This window comes from Medicago truncatula, chromosome 1, assembly GCF_003473485.1.
Source record: "Medicago truncatula cultivar Jemalong A17 chromosome 1, MtrunA17r5.0-ANR, whole genome shotgun sequence".
NCBI classification, from domain to species: Eukaryota; Viridiplantae; Streptophyta; class Magnoliopsida; order Fabales; family Fabaceae; genus Medicago; species Medicago truncatula.
Window position 1 is genome coordinate 52534413 of NC_053042.1, and position 22382 is coordinate 52556794.

At 32.5% G+C, this 22382-nt stretch overlaps 2 protein-coding genes across 2 annotated transcripts; both read right to left on the reverse strand.

Moving 5' to 3' along the window:
• Window positions 1–126: 126 nt before the first annotated feature.
• On the reverse strand, window positions 127–2423 carry LOC25485430 (cyclin-D3-1). The gene is made up of 4 exons (XM_013614633.3): window positions 1638–2423; window positions 1362–1563; window positions 1048–1184; window positions 127–815 (listed from the first exon to the last, which is right to left on the reverse strand). Exons 1-4 carry the CDS (start codon window positions 2169–2171, stop codon window positions 534–536), a joined length of 1155 nt encoding a protein of 384 aa, XP_013470087.1. The 5' UTR covers window positions 2172–2423; the 3' UTR covers window positions 127–533.
• Window positions 2424–10232: 7809 nt separating this feature from the next.
• On the reverse strand, window positions 10233–17042 carry LOC25485431 (phosphatidylinositol 3,4,5-trisphosphate 3-phosphatase and protein-tyrosine-phosphatase PTEN2A). The gene is made up of 13 exons (XM_013614634.3): window positions 16886–17042; window positions 15209–15739; window positions 14137–14238; window positions 13984–14040; window positions 13494–13559; window positions 12985–13161; window positions 12786–12872; window positions 12610–12674; window positions 12463–12539; window positions 11724–11770; window positions 11452–11582; window positions 11299–11368; window positions 10233–10960 (listed from the first exon to the last, which is right to left on the reverse strand). Exons 2-13 carry the CDS (start codon window positions 15659–15661, stop codon window positions 10427–10429), a joined length of 1866 nt encoding a protein of 621 aa, XP_013470088.1. The 5' UTR covers window positions 15662–15739; window positions 16886–17042; the 3' UTR covers window positions 10233–10426.
• Between the last annotated feature and the right edge of the window lie 5340 nt (window positions 17043–22382).

Genomic DNA, 22382 nt, shown 5'->3' on the forward strand with positions numbered 1-22382 from the left:
TGGTAAAGAGATTTTGAGTGGACCATTTGGTTGGGTCGCACATCTCTATGTTAACAGTTTCCCACCACCATCCATCCAAATATTTCAAACAAACAAATAAAAAGCATATATACATACACATATATATGACCAAAAATTATTACCAATTTATTATAGAAATATCATATAAATATGTCCAAATTTGGTATGGTCTAGAAGAGAACCATTCAATAAAATAAAAAAACAGTGCCTTCAAATGAAACAGATATCATAGGGTTCTTTTTTGCTCGTAGTAATAATAATCTTCATTGCCAACTTTGTCCTCTCCTCAGAAATTAACCATTCCTTTTATCCTCTATCATCATCATCTTCAAGAGATTCATGTAAAATGAATTCTGGACATTGTTGGAAATGAAGAGATAGAAAGAAAGAGACTACTAAAGTAGCAACATGAACATAACCATAGTAAATAAATATAGATCTTTTTGGGGGGTAATTTTTTATATGGTTATTTTTTTTTTAAAAAGGACATAGAAAATAATGCATAGAGGATTTTAAGGAGAGGTTGCAGTGGCAAGAATTCCGACAATGACCCTGTTAATCGGTGACAAATTCATATTTTGTCCTTGATTCTTGGTCTTCTTAAACACAGGCTCTGAGGTTGAATATGATGATGCTCCCACTGTCCACGAATCGTTAGAACCATCAGAACTAAAAACAGCATCAATTACGCCACTTGGACTACCAGGGATTTCTTCATACTTTCGTTTATTATAACCATAATTATTTGTATTTGTAAGATGAAGAATCGCATTATAACATTCATCAACTTTCTCCTGTAAACAAAAATCATGTGCTTATTATCATGTTCATTAAATAATGTTATTGTCAGCATTTATTTATTTATTCATTTCAAATCTAAGATGCTCATACACAATATACATATGGTCCCATTGAGTAGTTCTATTAAATTAAAGTACTTGTATTAAATTAAACACAAATAAATTATTATTGATTAATTAAACAAAAACATAAGACATGAACATATATCCAGCTACTACTACTGACCTTGCTGATTTTGAGAACATTAAGAAGCTGATTTTTGTAATCCACATCATTATCATCACTCTGTTCAATCTGGTCTATAACATGCAACATTGTAGCAGTGGCCAACACAGAAGGAACACAACCAACAAATCTTGAATCTATAATAAACATGCATATAACAAATCATAAGAAAATCAACATTTTGTCTTTATTTATTATTTATTTTATATTCTTTTTTGTACTTGTGCAAAAGATAAAAGTTTTTGAATAAGTAGTCAATAATACTAATAATGTTGTGCAACTGAAAGAGTACTAGAAAAAATGTTGGTGCTTACCTAAAAGTACAGATAGAAGAAGATTCTCACAGCGCCTAAGAAACTCCCAATGAAGATTAGTTTTCAATCCAAGCCTTCTTATAATGTGATCTAAAAAAGAGTGTGTTGTCACTGGATGCATCTTCCATTTCAGTGTTGACAGAATCAAAAGCTCCATTCTCTGAATAGTCTTTGCCTCAAACACATATTTAGTATCTTGCACCTTAACAAAAACAAACATAAGAAAAAGGAAAAACAGAACTTGAGAGAATGTTTAGAGTTTAGAACATAACATACTTGAAGGTCTAAGAGAAGAGGAACTTGAGTTTCTTCAACTTTAGCAGCTAAAGAGATGCAAGTAACAGCAACAAGCTGAATCATCCATGGCTTCTCCTTTTGAAAATGGAAGCTTAGAAGAAACCTATCAAGATAATTAACAGCAAGTGTTGCAGTGAGAGCAGAGAAACCATAATGAGCATTGACTTTAAGCATCCATTCAACAGCTTCACGACGAGGTTGAGTGAGTGAGTCAAAGTTCATCACATTTTTCAGATCGTCATAATAAGTTTCTTGTTGAATCTTTTCTTTGGAGAAAAGAGTGTTGAGTTCTTCATCTTTATTGAACAAGTTCTGTTCTAATAAAAGCAGAGGTAAAAGGGAAGTAGAGTCCAATATATCATTGTTTGTTGTTGTGACATAACTTTGTTCTCCTTCTTCATCAACAACTTCTCCTTCATCATCATTATCATCGTCTTCCCATTTTTCTTCATGACAGTAAAGAGCATCAAAAAGAGAAGAAGTGTGTTGTTGGTGATGATGATGGATAGCCATCTTCTTCAGTGAAGAAGAGGGATTGTGGTCCTTTGTTCATTATAAAAAGAAGGAAAGAGTACTCAAGAGTCTCACATCCATCGCTCTCTCTTTTCCTCTTTGTTCAGTCTTCTCTGTGTGTGTGAAAATGTGAAGAAATGAAGAAGAGAGAGAGTGAAAACAGAGAAAGAAAGAAAGAAAGAAAGAAAGAAAAGTAATAGAAACTAGAAAGAGTAGAGAGTATATAGGGAGAGGTAGTAGTAGCAGAAGAGAGTGATGATTTTCAGCTGAGTGGCTGTCACGCTTGTCTTTTTATATATTTATATGAATATCAAATATTAATATTATAATAAAGGAAATGTTAACAAGAAGAAAATGAAAATAAAAAAAAGAAATTTTTTAATCTTTTAATGCATTATACAACTTTTCATGTAAATATTATTATATTTGTTCATTTAACTGGTGTCCAGAATACTGGTTAACAAAACCCTTATAATAAATATAAATCTTTTTTTCCTTAAAAAAATATATCAGTATTTTTTGTAGTATTTAGGGGATCTAAGTATTGACAAATATTTAATTCAAATCAATTAAATTGATTTAGTTTTTTTAATAATATGTCTACTTCTGGTGTAGGTTTCAAATCATTTAAAATTGATCATTCAAATTCTAAATCAAAGTGAAAAAAATTAATATTTTAGATTTTTAAATGAGTTATCAAGTTTTTTAAAATATCAACTCAATTGAATCAAATAGAATCTACTTTTTTTTTTTTTTTGACATTCATCAATTTTGTTTGATTTATATTTCGTAAAAAAATATTACAAATTAAATAGACTATTTTTTATTGCATCCGGATTTTCTTTTTCTTTTTACTCATTCTCTATTCTCCTCCATCTGCAACCCTACATTTCAAAGAGAATATCAAAAGAGAGAAAAAAATAAGATAAGAAGATGATCCAGAGTCAATAGATCGAGAGGATCCAAAATGTCCTTTATTAGTGCATATATTTCTTCAATGCATGCACATTATCTAATACGTACATTTATTATTCTATCTCTTTGATTTTTCACTTTTTACAAATAGACGCATTTTAAAAAGAGCATTGTTATTTATCTAGAGAGTTTTTATTAAGAATTTATCAAAAAAATGTTTTAATCAATTAAATTTGTTATTTAGAAAAAATCAAAGAAGATAATGATGTATAATTAAGAAAAAATGTTAACAAATACATTGTTTTAAAAATTTTTTGATAAATTTTGTCACTGGATCTATCATTTCCCTTTTAAAAATACACATGAAAATAAATGATATCATAATAGCCATTAGAAGTCTGATATTTAAAACTCGTTTTTCACCGATAGTCTTTTTTTAGATAATTTCTGATATATATAGTATGGTCTTCTTTTCTAAATTGTTTATATATTTTGAGCTGTTTGCGCTTTCGGTGTTGGCGGGCAGAATGGCATAAAAATCTAACGGCACGCACACCAAGTTGGACACATGAAAATAACCCCTCTTATAGGAGACTACCTTTCAATCTTCAATTTCATTCATTTCTTTTTTTTTTTTTATTTATACTCAAAAAGCTTTACCCAATTATTCAAAATAAAATTTCCAATATTTTTAGTGCTAAAGTTTTGTATTTAAAAAAAAAAATATCCAAACAATTAAAAACTCAATGGTTTATCTTATATGATGTATTATTATTTTTAGTTACAAAACATTATGATATTTTAGTTTTAAAATCTGATTTGTATTTGTTAAAAAGAATGTGAAATTGCATTTATGAGACTGTGTTTTAACAAATTGTATATTAAAATAAATATATACTACTGTATGAAAGAGTTATGCACGTATATTTTGTAACAAGTTATGCACACATATTTTGTGTGCGTGAACTTTATATAATATTATGTAATAGTTTTTTACTCAATATATCGGGTCTTAAACAAACAAGTTTCTATGATTAAAGGGCTTTTAACTAAGGAAAATATAACACAAGCACAAGGATTAATTTATTAGAAACCTATATTGGACCTTAAACACTTAAGTTTCTACTATTACACTTCATATTTTTCTTTTCAAGAAAAGACTAAATTGGAATATGAGTTGTAATACTACGAGTTCAACGTGTTTTTAGATGTTGTCCAATATATGTGGATGATGTTAAAAATTAGTTTAGACCGGTAACCAAAATCTTATTTATTGATAGATTGAGTGTAACGACTTGCCTTGATTGTTCTGGTGTCAACAATAACCATATATGATTTTTTTTTGTTTTAAATTACATGATTGTTTATACTACCTCCGTCCATAATTATAAAACCCTTTTGAGAAGAAAAAAAATTAGTCCCTTTTTATAAGACTCATTTGCTATTTCCAACTACATTAATTCTTTCTTTACATACATGCCCCTATTAATTATACATCTTTTTCTTCAATCAATAATAAATAATATGTTGAAAACGTAAACCATTTCTCTCTTAAAGGATAAAATTGTAAAAACAATATTAATTACAAACATATTTAATACAAATATCAACTATCTTAATTCCTGTTATTTTTTCAAAAGGGCCCTATAATTAGGGACGGAGGTAGTATTAAATATGAGATTGCTGAAAATTTTACCTCATATTAATTAATGATTTTAACACTTTGAAACAATGACGAGTATAACTTCAAACATAAATGTTAGTTCTTTTTACACTCACACAATAATGCAATATTAACTTTAGATATATCTTATCATTTCTTATATATGATGCGTGTTTACTAAATTATACATTTAAACTTTGTCTACGTTAAACTTAATTCCTGGTTACCCATAACAATAGATAAAAAAAATTTAACAAACAAAAATGATATATATTAACAGCTGTAGTTTATCCCGCACAAGACGTGCAAAAGGGAGACTACACAAGAGTATTTACAAACACTAAAGTGCTAAACAAAACAGAGCACCAACTAAGCAACAAAACAAACAAAAGATTACAAGTGGACGCCTATACAGAGGAGCGTATGATTCCACCAGTCATAATAGTTGTATGTAAAAGTTGTTTGTTCTGACTTTAACCAAGAAAAAGATGTCAGTTTAACCCTTTCAATGAGCGTGGAGGGTGGCGACGTCGTATTTTTAAACACACGGGCGTTCCTTTCCTTCCAAAGAATCCACACAAAGGTAAAACCAAATAATCCTGAAAAACATATGCGTAAATCTAGGCAAACCAGGCATATTAATAAATTGGGTGAAATGTTGATGAAGATCACCGGGGGAAACCGGAGATATACCCAACCAGAGCCAAACCAGAGACCAGAGGGATGCGAAAACATCATATCCCAAAAATAAGTGCTTTGCCGTTTCTTGACTCCCACAACCAAACACACAAGCCGCGTCTTCAAGAGAAAGAATCCTCCGCCGCACTAAATTATCCTTAGTTGGAAGTCTGTTGCGGAGCCAAACGAACACAGACACCTTAGAGGGGCTGTTCTTATACCACACGTCAACAACTTGGGACCTATCCACCAATTCGGCCGATGCAGTAAGAAAGCTATAGGCCCCCCCGCACTACCGTGAGTAGGGTCTAACAGCCACCTCCAAGTACTTCGACATGTTCCGTAAAACAATGTTATGAAGTAACAATAAGCACTCCCTCACACTCTCCTCCTCCCACGCCAACAAACGACGGCGCCACAACTTATCCCTCCCATCAACCGCCCCCAAAACCCTCCTCATCTCCTCCACCAAACTCTCCTTGTTACAAATCAAAAAGGCGGGGAAATTTAATTTTCAAAGGAATTTCCCCAACCCAAATGTCATGCCAAAAATAGGTACCCCTTCCATAGCAGTAGATATTCATTCATTTTTTTAACATATTCACGATTTTTATTTTTATTTTGACAAAGTTTCTTTAAAAAAGTTGACTATTAAAATAGATGCTTCAGATGATTTTACTATCATTAAGATTAAATTACAGTTACTCAACAACATTCAAGTATTAATTTGTTTCTTTATTCGAATTTCACTATTTTTTCAGCTTCATGGGTTGGGCTATCAGCAATTACTGGAAGCAACACCTGCCCAATCGACCAATTTGTTCTAAGAAAAATGTTGTTTGCACTAAATGATTTGCTATCACATACATGAAAATGACCAAAATACCTAAACGGTACTTAACTATCGTTCGTTCCAAAAGAGAAAATTATGCATCGAATTATAGTTAACTACACTTGGGGTATTGGATGTCATTTTCATATGTTTTTAGCAAAATTTTATGTAGGAAAAACAATTTTCTTGTTCTCAGGGCATCAAATTTGTTAATTTGTTATAGTTAAAATAGTTTGGTTATATTTTTTTGCCAAAAATAAAACATAGTAACTTTTTTTGTAAATGTCATCACCTAAAAGAAAACGCTTCTATAGTTTTTTTGACTCACACTTCTATGGTTAAAGAAGAAGTACGTCCATTACTGAATGGTTGGTTAACCTTTTAATGATTTAGCAGCATCTGTTCCTAAAAAGGAGTTCATTATTCTTTTGTGTACAAAAATGATGATATATATTTATATTTAAGAGAATGTGCACATGGAAATTGGCACGTCTGATATTTTCTATTTTTGAATAAGCACGTCTCAGTCTGATATTGATATTTATGATTCCTGGCCATTGTCTGCAGATCGAATATTGATAATTTAAAACTATGCTAAAATATGTTTTTAATCCTTGCAAATATGGTGAGTTTAGGTTTTGATCTTTGGTAAAAAAAAATTTAAATTCATCCATGCAAATTTTTTTGTTTTTTAAAATAGTCCTTGGCCCCACTTTATTGATGATTTGGCACATTTATGACTACATGCCATTCACTGACTGTGTAAGTTTGTACATTTGGCAGCCACGTGGTAATTATTTAATAAACTTTTTTTAAAATAAAAAATATATTTTTGAAATTAAAATAAAACATTTAAAAATACGGAAATTAATTTTTCCAAAATTTTAAAAATAACTACTTTAAATTTTTCAAAAAAAAATTAATTTTGATTTTCAAAAATTAATTTCCCTTTTTTTAAAAATATTTTTTATTTCGAAAAAAATGAAAAAACCTTTTTTGTCTTTCTAATTTTCGGGAATTTTTTTTTTCGATTTTTTTAATTTTGAAAGCAAAATGTTATCTAACTTTTTATTTTTTTATTTTACAATAATTAATTTCCAGGAAAATATAAAGAAACCTGTTTAAGTTTGAAAAAAAACTGAAAAATTTTTTTTTTTTTTTTTTGAATTTGTTTTTCTAATTTTTGAAAATTATTTTCTATTTTTTTTGTTTTAATTTTGAAAATTAAGTTCCATATTTTTTATTTAAAAAAATAAACTTTTTTTTTTATTAATTTCATTTTTTTTTCAATTTTTTTATATCGAAAATTAATTTCCAGTTTTTTTTATTAATTTCATTTTTTTTTCAATTTTTTATTTTTATTTCAAAAATATGTTTTTTGTTTTTTAAAAATTTATTTTAAATAATTAAAATGAAATCAGTTACACGTGAGTGCCACATGTGCACAATTAAACAGTCAGCAAGTGACACCTATGCAAAAATAAGATACATAAGCAAGAAAGTGGGCCTAAGGACCTTTTTAAAAAACAAAATTTTTTGCAGGGATTGATTTAAAAAAAAAAAAATTACCAGAAACTAAAATCTAAATTCGTTATATTTGCAAGGACCAAAAACATATTTTAACCTTAAAACTATAATCATTAGTCTCTAACAAGCAAGCAGAGAATACAGAAACAGGAGCGTATATCAAAAGTGTATTATACTATAACTAACGAGCACATAAACTTGCCTTCTTAATGTTAGTGAATTTGTGAGTGTCTTTATATAAAAATAATAATTAATGATTAACACAATCATTTAGTTTTAAAATGCAGTTTGATTTGATTAATTCATATTCATCTCATTTGAAATTTCAGCTAAAGGTGCTTATAGAGGGTGCATTTTCAGATAAAGGTGTACACACTTTAACTAACGCACTTATTGCGTAAATATAAAAAAGCTAACGTACTTATTTTGCACATGTTTTATAGAGAGTGAAATTTTCAGATCATTTAAGCATACTTTAGCTGATCTGCTGATGTATTAGTATTTATTCATGTCAGTTCTATAAGTTTGATATTATTAGCAATTAGTATATGACATAACTTTTCTTTCTTAATAAAATATTTTGCACAATTCTGTAAAATAACACAGTTAAAAATAAGTGCTTGACTGAACAATTATTTGTAAAATTATGACTACAAGGTTAAAATTTTAAAATATTCAGAACAAAAGAACAAATGAAATTTTGATTTTTTCTTCAGATTTGGACTTCAGTACTCCGCTGATGTAAAGGAAAGGGAGGCACCAAACACTGAAAAGGTGTGCAAGCAAAGACTGAAGATGCACCAGTTCCACTAGCTACCACTATTTAACCCAACCAACATAGACAATATCGCCTTTGTTAAGGGTACATTTCCCTTTGAGTCAATGGCGTGCACATAGTAACTTTTTAGGCTTTACTTTTTACTTTTATTAGGTTATGATTATTATTTTTACAGCAAATGAGGTGCCAATGGTGAACCAAATGCATGACCCTTAAAATATATAAATAAAAGGAAACAAACACAAAAAAAAGATAGAGTATCAAACCAAAACTTTCTCAAGCGATAAAAACTAAAAAAAAAAATCGGGGGACAAATGACATACCCACAAAAAGAAGTTAACAAGAAATTAAAAGCAACAAACAAACGGGAAAAGAAATAGCAAGAAAAGAAATGTAACTCAAAGAAAGTTCTTGAAACAATATGATAACCTACCTCTAAAGCGTGTATTATAAGCTTGAAAACCCTTATGTATATTCTTTCGTGACCTTGGACACCACCTCAATGAAGGGATCTTCCCTAACTTTAGAGTGGTTCTTCAAATAACTGATTAACTAATAGTTGACGCTCTCTCTTCCTCATCATTATAAACCCAAGACTCAATGTCTCTATGCTAATTTTCCTTCCAAACACACTGCTACAAAATCTCCAACTCATGAGCGATGTTTTTGAATTAAAACCTGATCAGAAACAATCACCCTTGAAGAAGATAAACCACACAAAGATGTGGAATCTTTAAGTGTAGTCCAAATTTGTGGCGGCATCACTCTAGGGACCAACGATGTATAAATGCGACGTGGTTTAAAAATGTGTATATAAGTGGTAGACACGTTTAATGTCACAAGTCGGATTTATAAAGTTGAGTTAGCCACCGCAGGTTTTAGTATAAAAACACAAAAGAGAAATGATATTTGAACAACCACTTTTTGACAACTTTTGTGACAACTTTCTCTCTCATACTCACATTATCATTTTACTTCCTCTCTCTATTGCTTTGATTTTTGTGTCACTATCTAAATTTCTTTGTATAATTTAGTTGTCCAAAAGGTTGTCACAAGAAATGGTTGTTCATATAACATTGCTCAAACACAAATGTATGGTTCAAAAAGAGCACTCCAGAAGACATTTTTCAGTTCTATTTCCCCACAGATTATGCTGCCATTTTGGAACTGCTCCATAACTCGAAGTGTGCTTGTAGAAACAATATAACTTGAATTCATATTTTGTATGGGTTCAAACAATAAAAAAGCATTAATAACGAAATAGATTTATTTTTAAATTTGTTTGAATCATACTATCACCTTTCTATCTCATTCTCTGTCCCAGTGCAAACATGTTTAATATTTTAATTTCAATGTAATTATTTTTAAATTTTGACAGAATAATAAAATAGGTCCATCTTTGTACAGTGTTACCATGATATTATGGGTCTATGAGTCAGTGAATAACCATCCCATCCGATACAAAAAGGGAAATTGAGGGTGCCCTGAAAAAATGAGCAAGAAATGGTATGATGAATGATCTACCTAATTTTCAGATGAGTGAATAATCATCCATTCAATTTGTGATCATTTGCCGCAGTACTGCCACAAATCAACTATATACAGTTTCCTGCTTTCATTTGTTTGAAGTATTAGTTTGATGGTTAGTTAAAACAATGGAACATTACATGGCTAATCAATACCGAAAAGTCAGCACATTCTTATTATCAATTAGTGCATTGTAAGTGACGGTCACCAGATTTATCATCACAACAAACAAACAAACAATTGGATGAACATGATATTGTTGAATACAAAGTTGCAAGCAATATTATGTACAAATCTGTAAGTGTAAAGATAGCATTATGTAACCCTGTTGAACCTCAATCACTTTCGTAATCTTCATCATCTCCGAATGTAAACACAGAAGCATCTGCAGCCATGGCCTTAAACTCACTTTCTGAGCTGGGCACATCAAGACTGGACGCTGTTCTTCCACCCGTATCACTTTTTGGCTCGCCAGTACTATGACTTGGCATAGAGATCTTGCTACCCAAAGAAACTTGTTCTGTTGCATGCGTTATATTTGTTATTTGATTTGATATTTTGTTTGCCTCAGACTCTTTGGTGTTACTTGCAACTGTGTCAACTGCTTCAGAAGGTGCTTTTGTTTGCTTGCTTCTTGAAGAAGCAGGATGCTCGGCCTCACCATCAGAAAATACATCATCTTTGTCATGATCTCCATCCCCCGACTCTTTGTCTGCATTTGGTGCGGGGGTGCTCGCCTCAACTGGGGCAGGACTGGCACTCGAACTCTCATCTGATTTCTTTGTGACTTCATGTTTGGAAGTTACAACATCGCCATTATGATCCACCAGCACAACCTCAACCTGGAACCCTGGAGAAGGCAATTTTCTCTGCTAGAAACCATTCCAATGAAAAATACTTTAATTAGAAGAAGACCCAGGTTATTTTGGATGACAAAAATAGAAAGACAGCATACAACAAAAGCCAGATCATTCTCTCAATCTTAAATATTGCCGATAAGATCACCAAATTTCTACTTTAACCGGGGTGGCAGACAAATTTTTATTAATAGGGCGAAGGAGAGGCACTTAGGCCATGCAAACGATTCCCAAGAGGATTTGAACACAGTCCCTAAGGATTCAAGGCTAGATAGTCACCACAGCACCAGCACCCAGGGATATAACTGAGGTATTAAAGAGAGTATCATTGAAGAACCACAACAGCTTACCTTGTCAAAGCCATCAAGATCACTGGTATTTAAAATTTTCCTGTTTTCTGTCATAGTTGTGTTCAACCAACTAAAAGAGAAAATAGAGATATTTCAGTTCAACGCAAGATAGACAGCAGAAGCAATTGAAGATTGATGAAGAGAATTAATCACCAGTAAAAATCTCCTTGACGATCATGAAAATGGATTTTGAAGTCCCCTGCCAACTCTGTGAGACCAGGTTCTCCCGGCAAAGCAAAGACCATCACTCCCTTCTTTGGGGCAGCAAACCAAAAATCTTCTGACTGCAAATAATGAGACAGACCATATCAAAGACAAATCCCCACACATTAAAAAAGGAAAAACAGAAAGAAAAAAAAAAGGCACAGCTTTGGCACAACAATTTAATCAATATTTGATAAACTGACGGCATATTATTAACGCACCAAAAGATCCTTGGTCCTTGGATGCTTTTTGGTTGAGAACAGCACACCTACACATTAGAAAACATAGTCAATAGCAAATTGAGCAGAGTCAATAACGGAATAATATCTCACACTCCACCCTTTCAAAAGGGGTCAGCTGTGAGTCAATTCTTGACATCAACATGATATAATCATGTACAAAATTTGCATCAGTTTATCACCGCTAAATTACTAATAACCAGTAACATAACAGTCCAGCACAAATGTTATATATGTAATTCTCCCTGTTTCCTATCACTCGGGACTCTACAACAAAAAAAACGAAGTCTTATCCCACTAAGTGGGGTCGGCGACATGAATCAAACGACGTCATAATGCTCTATCAAATATACCATATTTCTATCCAACTCATTAATCTCTAGATCACTCAGAACTTTTATCTCCTATTAATAACCAGTGAACATAACAGAGCAAGACAAATACACCAAGTTTTATATCATATCTAGTGGGTTAAAAATATTATGTACAAACCATATAACTTAACACCATATAAAACAGACCACAATAGAAATGAGGACAAATGAATTGTCTAGAGAAAGAGAAAAAAACATTTTAAGTAAATTTTAGCAGACACAAGGAATAAAACAAATTAGACGGTAGAACTGAAAATAACAATGACATGACATTATAAACATACTAACAGACTGGTCATGGACAAAAACAAAAGGGAAATATTTAGTACAAGAATTTTAAGGCATACCACTATGATCTGAGACGGTTATAGAGGGCCTGATCCAGTAAGGACATCTGTGAAGCCGGAATCCCCTAAGCATGCACCTGCACAAAATATGATGTCAGGCACATGAAAACATATAAATATCAAAGCAATGTTTTCACTGGTACATACCTGCGGGGAGGTGGGCATTCACCATTAAAGTAAGTCAAGATCCGCTCAAAATACTTGACATACCTCTATAGAAAGAAGGGGAAAAAAAAGTAAAACATATGACAATAAGATAGTGTGCAAGTAAAAACTCCATAATCCAATTTTGTACTAATAACACGTTGCAAAGCTGAACTTACAATCTGACTAGGCAGAACAAGTCCTTTTCCATCAACACATCTTTTCTGATTATAGTAATCCATCGACTCCTCAGCAGTTGGGAAGAACTGCAGTACATTTAATCAAAATCTAAAACAACTAAGCAACACAACAAGACAGAGAGGAAAACTATCAAGCACACTCCTCAAATTTTCAAGAAACTGCTTAGAAATTATTAACCTTTAAGAATAGTAGAAGACTGGAAATCATCAACCCCGTCCTGGCCATTCCAGCCTTACAGTGGACAACCACCACATTCTCAATGTCTTCTTTCAACCATGAGTAAGCACTTTGACAAAATGATATGATCAGTTGAATTGGTGGACAATTATGGTCATCAAATGGGAAGCTAGCCACCTAAAGAAGGAATTTAATATTTCAGATGAAATATAACACGGGATAAGAACATAAAATTCAAGTTAAACAGAAACATGACAGGAGTAATAAAGGCTGTCTAGCATCTTGAACAAGACTACGGACAGATGGTATGAATGATAGTTAATTTAAAAATACATAATCTGAATAAGATTTATAAAATTGAAGGTTAAAAACTAAAGTAATATATCCATTTTAATTAAAAAAGAATTTTACATCAATGATTCTTAAAGTGGTTACAAAGAAATTTACAACAGGGTTAAATGGTTCTAGCACAATTGTTCTCTCCAAGACTTAGGGAAATTAGACATCACCTTCCCCTCAAACAATGATGCATCATACAGCCGCTCCAAACAAAGATTATATACTTTGTATTTATTCTGCATATAAATAAAACAAGTCAAATGCAAAATTTGACGAGAAAATGGCAATGGCAAAGACCCGTCAAGCTTCAAGGTTTAAGGCATGCCTCCCATACAATTCAACCCCCTTCACCAAACTACAAAACATGCAAGCACAGTGGTAGGATAACAAAAATATGAAGCAGGTTCTCATATAACACAATGAAAATAGCTCAAGAAAACATGTTCAGCAATTCAACATTTCCTTTTGTTTTTCATAACTAAGTATATACCTAACATAAAGGGAGGGATGAAGAAATTGAAACATGAATAGTAGTAGAAAAATTTGCTGTATACATCAGAAATTCAGAATCTGTGGCAGAATATGCCAAGCAAAGGGGGAGATTTTATGCCCATAAACAGCATTCACTTGTAACATGACATCTCAGAGCATGCTTTCTACCTTATGGTGAGTCTCAAAAAATTGAATCACTTCTTCCATATGATTTCTATAAAATCCCTGCATTGCATAAAAAGAAACTAGAAAGTCAGAACACGAATGTTTTTTATGAAAACAACCAGCAAAACAAAGTGCTTCGAAAATCTACTAACTCACTTCAACATAACCAAAAAAACCAGAGCTCATATCACCAGCAGGGAACCCCATTGCAATAATGTTTTCTGTGATATATGTCATATCTAAATCAAAACCACCTTCCTGAAAAAAGAGGTTATAAAAGTGGAAACAGTACATATTAGCTAAAAAATTCCTAAGGGGAGAAAATGTGACTGTGAAACGAAGAAATATGAAGGAAAAAAACTATATCTATAGCAATTCATTAGTCACGGAATTATGCTAGCAACAGTCGTTTTAACACACTCTTTCTAACACTCACCCTCTTATTGGGTGAAATACACATGGGTCCCACCAATTTATGCGGGATCCATTCTCAAAGTGGTGTGACCCTGTATTTCACCCAATAAGCGAGTGAGTGTTAGGAGTGTGTTAAAATGAGTGTCGTTAGCAATACTCTCTAAGTCATGACAATAACTATGTCCTAAATCTCTAAGAGCTACAATAATTATGTCCTAAATCTCTAAGAGCTATACTCAACTGCTGCAGATAGAATGTTCATCAATCAGAACATCAAATCTAGCATGGCATTTTTAATACAAAAACGAAGCAGGCAAATGTTTATAAAATTCAGGGATTTATAAATTCATTGCCAACTATGAGATTGGATGATCTAAAGAGCCGGGTGAAAAAAGTACAGCTTAGTTAGATAAAAAGGATTCTAATGATGGCAAAAGTTCCGCATAAATTTCAACAGCAGCTAATACTTACTTCTACTTTATTTTATTCTTCTTCGTTATAACACTACTTTTTTCTACAAGAGCTTGTAATTAATAAAATATGTTTGGCAAAACTTTTAACGAGACGAGAATGAGATATAAAGTTGGGCAAACCATAGCCTGAAGTATTACACTACAAAAGTTATCCATAAATAGGCTCTAAAGACAAGCTTTAATTTAAATTAGTATACAAAAAGGGAAAGGCAACAGGGAACCAAGGATTAGAGCAAAAATCCATAGAAGAAACAATAAATTGTTCAGATGTGTAAGAGTAAGACACTATCAACTTTCCAAATAAAATACACAAAGTAAATCCATTTGAACAATAACAACACCTGGTATCTGCGTTTATTTTGAGAAACAACATGTCGAGCTTTAACCTGCACAGCTTTCACCGCATTCTTTGAAGAGTCAACGAGGCCTTTTGTGATAGTTCCAAACAGATTAGATTGTGCTGCTAGTTCATTGGAATTGTCATCTGCCACAGGAGATTTTGGAGACAATCGCATTCCCAAATTACTTGTAATGCGGGCAAAAGCTGATTTCCCAGCATTTCCACTTGATGAGTCATCTTGGGAGCCAGAAAATGGCTGAGAAATTTTTAAATTTTTGGCCCAAGAAGATATGCCTGTGGGAGATAGCTTAGATGGTGCTTCACGGGCAGAATTATCTTGTCCAGAGGCTATAGAAGCAGAAGTTTGACCATCATCCTCTTTAGAAGGAGGTGTCATAGATGGGACTTTCACAGGAGGTGGTTTAGACACATCAGCCTCAGGCACTTGATCCATTCTATTAAAAAAAGCTTATGCAGAAGTTGCAAATCCTATCATTAAGTGTCCCTGGTCCCAGTGTGTTTCTTGTCGATGCTGCAAATATGGACAAAAAGTTAGTTAGAATTTAGAAAGTATTTATTTTTTGCATTTCCCAAACACATTTGATCACTCTTACAAATTCAACTAAATGACAAGTCATAACAATATGCTTGGTGGAAGGTGGAAAATATGTCTCTACTCTCTATACTACTCCTAACTCGTACTTACATTTGTGTTTGTGATTACATTGTCTCTTATTATGTACCAATTAGTTACATCACTTCTTTACTCATTCAAAGCAGACGTTGTACAATCGTGTGTGTTTTCATCTACCTATGGGTCTGTTTTTTCAGCTATTTTTCTTCATAATACAAAATCTCCCCAAAATGAAGGATTTAAAAAACTGTATTGGGGGAGGATTTTGGAGGGCTTACATAAGTTCTTCAAATCCAATCTATGTTGTTATACTACTCTACTCTCAAAATGAAAAATATAGTAATCATAAGCATTCATTTATTATTCTCTACAAAAACACTCTCAAATAAAGTATAAGAAGATTTCTCTCTATTTTCCCCTCCTCCCTCCAAATCCCTTCCCTTCCCTTCCAAACTCCCAAACACAGTTGTAAATCATGGATAGCAGAAAATAGCCAACCAACTAACAAACAAGCCTCTTATCACACTCACTGAGTGGGGTTGGCTACATGGATCAAATTACACCATAATATTCTATCATAAACCATATCTGGATCTAATTCATTAACCTCTAAATCTTTCTTGATAGTTTTCATTCTAGTTTTTCTAGGTCTTCCAAGCTACCTAAGTCTATTATTTTCCACCATTTTTTCTACTACAGGTGCTACAGCGCACCTATAGTTGAAAATAGCATGTAGTTAAAACTCCACTATGCAATAGTGCTACAGCGCACTAATAGCAATTATTTGACAACATTTTGTACTAAATAACAATAGCAATTTGTCCAAACCCTTGAAATTATAAACCAAAACAACTCAATCCTAGTTAACATACAGCAATTATTACTCAAATCTTCGGCTTTCAAAAAGGGTAAACAAAATCGAACTAATGATCACAAATTTTGCATAAAAATTGAAACTCATAAATTAGAGTCGCGCGAAGCATGTAAATGAAAATTGAAATCAAAATGAAGAATTAGAAAGAAAAAGTGAAAAGAAGTAATTACGGATCTGAAGATGCAGAAGCAGCGAGTGAGAAGGAGCTGGTTAGGGTTTCGAGTTTCGAGTTTCGATGAAGATGGATGAGAACGGTGTCAGTTGAATTTTGTAACGTGATTACTGTTTGTTTAACATCAATGAATGAACGAGAGATGAGTTTGATGATCGCACGGTTGTTGTTGGTCCTGGGGTTATTGTCTGTTCTATGGTGTACCGTGCACCCTATTCCTATCCTGTATTGGTGTGTCCGAATTCGGATTTCCTGCTGTAAGAAAACATACAGTTTTGCATCTTGATAGTTGCTCAATAATCAGACAGCTCGAACATATTTGCTAAATAAATTATATCAGAGCTCATGTAATTTATTTAATTGTAACAAATTGACATTTTAAGTTTTTTTTTTTACTGCTTAGATCCTTTAAATTAATTAATAGTAATAAGTCGGTTTTTAAGTTTTTTTTTACCAATTATGTTTTATTTAACTATAATAAATTTGAGAGATTTCAAATCTTAAAAATGTAAGTTATTTGGGACCTAATGGTTGGACTGTGTACTCTTACACGTCCAACACAAAAAATGAATTGGTTTTGGGGTCTCATTCATGCTTATGTCTTTTTCCATCACTAAGGACGAGGTTCCATAGTGAGTCATGTTATGGTTATTGCGTTGTCTAAGAGGTGGCATGAGGAGACTATAGCTTCCATTTACTAGTAGGAGAGATGACCGTCACATTGGATGATTTGTGTCTACTACACATCCCCATTGAAGGGAGGATGCTGAGTCATGATAAAAGATCTCCTAGAAGAAGGGAGTTCAACTTATAACTGTGTTACTGGGAGTTACAGAGGTTGTTGCTGTCAAAGAGTGTTCAAAAGAGTATGGTGCTAATATCACTTATGTTTGGTCTGGGCAAGTTTATGCGGATCACCTATCTAGAACTGCTAAATTGGCAAATCCAACTACGAGGGAGGAATTGGTGGAGGGAGATAACTGTCGGTTGTGGTGCGTGAGGAGTTTCTTATTGGATCTGCTAGGATGTACGTTGTTCACTAATAAGAGCAACATGAAAATCGAGGTGATATACCTTGAGACGATGCTGGACTTGAGCATAATGGGTCAGTGATCATGGGGTGGGCAAGGTGTTGGCTTTCCTTTATCGCAATCTTAACGATATTACTAACGTCGCGAAAAGATCATTGGGGGGATACATGACCTTACTGCAGGTAATAATATGTATTATGTTTGTGTATCTAAATTTATATTTCTTCTAATAAAATGTTAGTATATAACTATGTTTGTTTTTCAGGCATGAGCTCACACATGTGACAAAACTCAATGGATATATTTATAATCCACAATATACCCCAGACTTGCCATTCGCTACTGTACGTTCCTAGGAAGGGTTACGCTACAACGCTGCCGTACCGACTGATCCTTGATCGTCTGGAAGCGGATGATATGATATTCGACATGTATGACATGCATAGGATGGTCCAACGATTCGAAGAGATATGTTAGTACTCCGGATGGATTATGTGCAGTTGAGGGAAGGTGTGTCGTCACTTACCTGAGCGGGTGAAGAGAAAATACGGGCATGTGTAGGACATCCCTAAAATATTGATATCGAATTCATTTGAGGAACAAAGGTTAATATTGAGTTGTTCAATCCTAATGTGAATTAAGGTATGTTCTTTGACAAATATGTTACTCAATTTGATTAATACAATTTCTATTTGTTTTTTTTTTTTTTTTTGAGTACACAAGGTTAAATAAAGATCAGTAAAGTTTTAAACTTGACTGTTGTCTCATTACCAATATATTAAGGGAACTTCTATGATACACTCACAATTTTGAGTGTACCGGTACTCTTGTTTTACAAAATATATAAATTAACAATCACTTTAATGAAATAAAAAGGTATTTGTCAATATTTATATTTTAGAAAACATCATTTCATAAAAAAAACCATCATTTCATTCTTTATAAGGATCATATTAAAAAATTTACATTTTGTCATAAAAAATAATCAATATTCATTGTTATGAGTAATAAAAATTCTTAAAAATTTAATTTTTATTTCGTCGAAGCTTTTGGTAAATAAAATTTAATTATCTTAGTTGTTAATGATAGAAAATAATTATTTTTCTTCAAAAAAACAACTCATTTATTATTAATTTTACGACTTGGAATACCGATACACCCAAATTTATTGGATGTACCATAGACTTTGCCATATATTAAACTAGTTAAATAGGAATTTGTTAGCAAATGCATGAAGTTCATGTAAAGAATTTCCATAATAAGAAGTTTTATTTTAAAAAACTTGTTTAAATTTTTTCACAAACTTAATGCATTTGTCAACATCTTCCTTTTGTACAGAAAGGCCAATGAATACTTGATGAAGTAGAAGTCTTTTTAATTTATAGCTTGAGCGGTACACTTTCATCTAAGAGCTAGCCGATGTGGGCTCTAGTCAGAACATACACACATTTCACAATCACGGTTAATGCATCAAAGAGGTTAACTTATTGTGCCTAAACGAGTAGTTAGCATTCTACGATTTTCTCTCTCACACATAGTTTCCTTTCATTGAGTCCAATTCCAAGTACTTGTAGCATGTGTCCGTCACTCCTCCGTCTCAAAGCTTTTACTCCAAATGGACTGTCTTTACTCTGTTGCACACACAAAGAAAATGAAACCAACTTCAAACTATGAAAACACGGTTATTTCACTTCCATTGTTCATTAACATTTAAGCTACAGATAGTAGTGTCACTCTCATCATGAGTTTGAAAAGAGTTTCAACGTGATTCTAAATACTAGATTCACATAAGAAGAGAAAGATCCTTCAAGTGCCTCAACAATCAAGAATGTATTCACAATGCCTCCCTGAACCACCCATCTCATTGAAATGCATAATGTTATATATCTTAAAGCAAGCAGAAACATATATATTTTGGACATTGCTAATTATTGCTTCCTAGTTCCTATGAATTTGGAAGAGGTGTATTGGTTCTTTGTGACAGTATTACTATTTTAATACCTCGTTTTAAACAATGGATGTGTGTGTACTCTTCACTCCTCTACTACCTTTTATTTTCACTGCTATTATGATTCTGAACAAAATGTTGAATCTAAGCAGATAGCTTAAAATTAACATGAATTAAGTCTGTTTTGTCAGCAATATTTTTTTCTTTTCTAATTGATATGTTCCTTGTTCCTGTATTGAAATGTCATTGTTATTAAACATTGCCTAATGGTTGTGGAATGCAATTGAAAAGAACAAAGGCCTTGATGCCACAATCTAAAGAATATTAATAAATTAAGGCACTTGGTGATGCAATAATGTACACAATTATACTAGCTTAACGTTAATTACAGTTCAGATGCTTTGACAAATATGGCTTGTGTGATGGATTTTTTTATATATAAGTAATGTCTTCTTTTTATTTAACCAATAAAAAAATCAATTATATTGATATTTCAACTCCGCTTCTTTTTTGGCTTCAACCGTCATGTTATCAAAAGAGAGGTGACATTTAACTTGGGAAAGGAGACTTCTTTTCCACCATGGGAAAATCTTTTCTAATCATTGGATCATACAAAGAACACACTATTACAATAGTCTCTCAACACTAGATTTTTATCATACTATCTTCCCCAACCACTTTCTCTCACATGCCTCTTTCACCCACTATTCATCTTTCTTCTTCCTTACTCCTTCTCTTCTTTCCCTCGTTAGAACCTCTTATTCTTTCTTCAAAACAACAATAAACATGTCATCTTATTTATTACTCCATTTTTTAATTCAGAAAAACCATACACAAATATTCCACGCATTCCTTTTTCAATTTCAGAAAAGAACAAAAAAGAAAAAAGATCCAATCTCTTCAGATTCATCAAGATCCTCAAATTTTTCAATAAAATTCATAAACCGGCGTTGAACAAGGCTCGTTTGGATCTGATGCAAAATTGGTTAGATGATGACGTAGACTGCTATTCTTTCTCTCGCCGGTGCCGTAAAAGGAGGTTTGGTTTCTTGCTCTGGCAGAGGAGGATGAAACAACGTCGGAGGAGGAGGAGCGAATTTATGAACGAGAAGCTCTGTTGTTGTGAACGAACAAGAAGAATCCATATTTTAGATGGAAATTGAATGAGAAGATTTGTTGATGTTGTTGTGACTTTCTAGAAATCAATCTCAGAGAAGGGAGAATTTAATTTTCCAGAAATCTGATGAAGGTTTTGATGTGGAGGTGGAAAGAGGAATAGAAAGAAGAAGATGGATTAGATGGTGGTGAATCAATTTTCTTTTGTTTCAATTTCCCCAGAGGTTGTGTAGTTAGTGATAGTTGGGGTTTGAAGAATGAGAAGAAGACGAGGAGGACGTGAAAGAGAGAAGAGAGGGGTATAATAGTCTTTTCACATTGCTAATCATCCTCCATCTCACCAGAAAATATAGTGTGGATAGACTATAATAACAATGGTGGTACTACTCAATCTAATGGTAAAAAAAAGACTTTCCCATGGTGGGAAAAAAGTCTCATTTCCCAAGTTAAATTCCACCCAAAAGAGAAAATATATTCAAGAGAGAGAGCCTTTATCCTTCGTCTCTTCATTTTTTTTTCCAGTTAAAGCAACAACAAATTCAATTTTAAAATTATACAATCAATATAAAAATGCATCAATGGAGTTTATAAATTAGATCTCAAAATAAAAATAAAAATAATAAAAAGATAGGATTTGAGAGAAAAAAGAGAAGCTGAGCGAACTCCCCATTAATCCAGCTAGAACTGTGCGGCTTTCTTATATATACTCCTTTGCTCGTTCCTTTTAATTTTTGTCTTAACTTTTGTATTGGGATTTGATCGGTTGATACGTGAGAGAGAGAGAGAGAGAGAGAGAGAGAGAGAGAGAGAGAGTATTAGGGACAAAATTGCTTAAAAAAAAAGGATAAAATTGCATAATTGAGAAAATTGGAGGCCAAAAGTGGAACAGACTATAATACGAAGGAGAAATTCTTGTGTAGGAACGAACCTAACTATCATTCTTACAAATAACAAATTAAAACATGACACATCATTTTTTTTTTCTTTTAACCATGATTGGTGGTGGTGAATATTAACTGCAAATAATAGTTGAGAGAGAGGAGGAGCAGTTATTTTTCATTTCTTAAATTATTTTAAAATAAAACAATGACGTGCAATGTTTTAATTTGTTGTTTGTAAGAATGATATGTTAGGTTCGTTCCTACACAAGAATTTCTCAATACGAAGAACCAATCTAATCTCATTGTGTGTGGGGTGCACTTATTTAAACACTCGGTATCGAATAAACCACATAAATGGACACCGGAAAAATCAAACATACGAACTTGAGAGGAACACACATTAATGGTGCGCTTTATATGCTAAAATTGGATTGTACCGAAAAACTTTCTTGTGTCTTATTGATTTATAAACTGAAAAAAAAAAAAAAATCTCATACTAAACCAAGGAACAACTTTTTG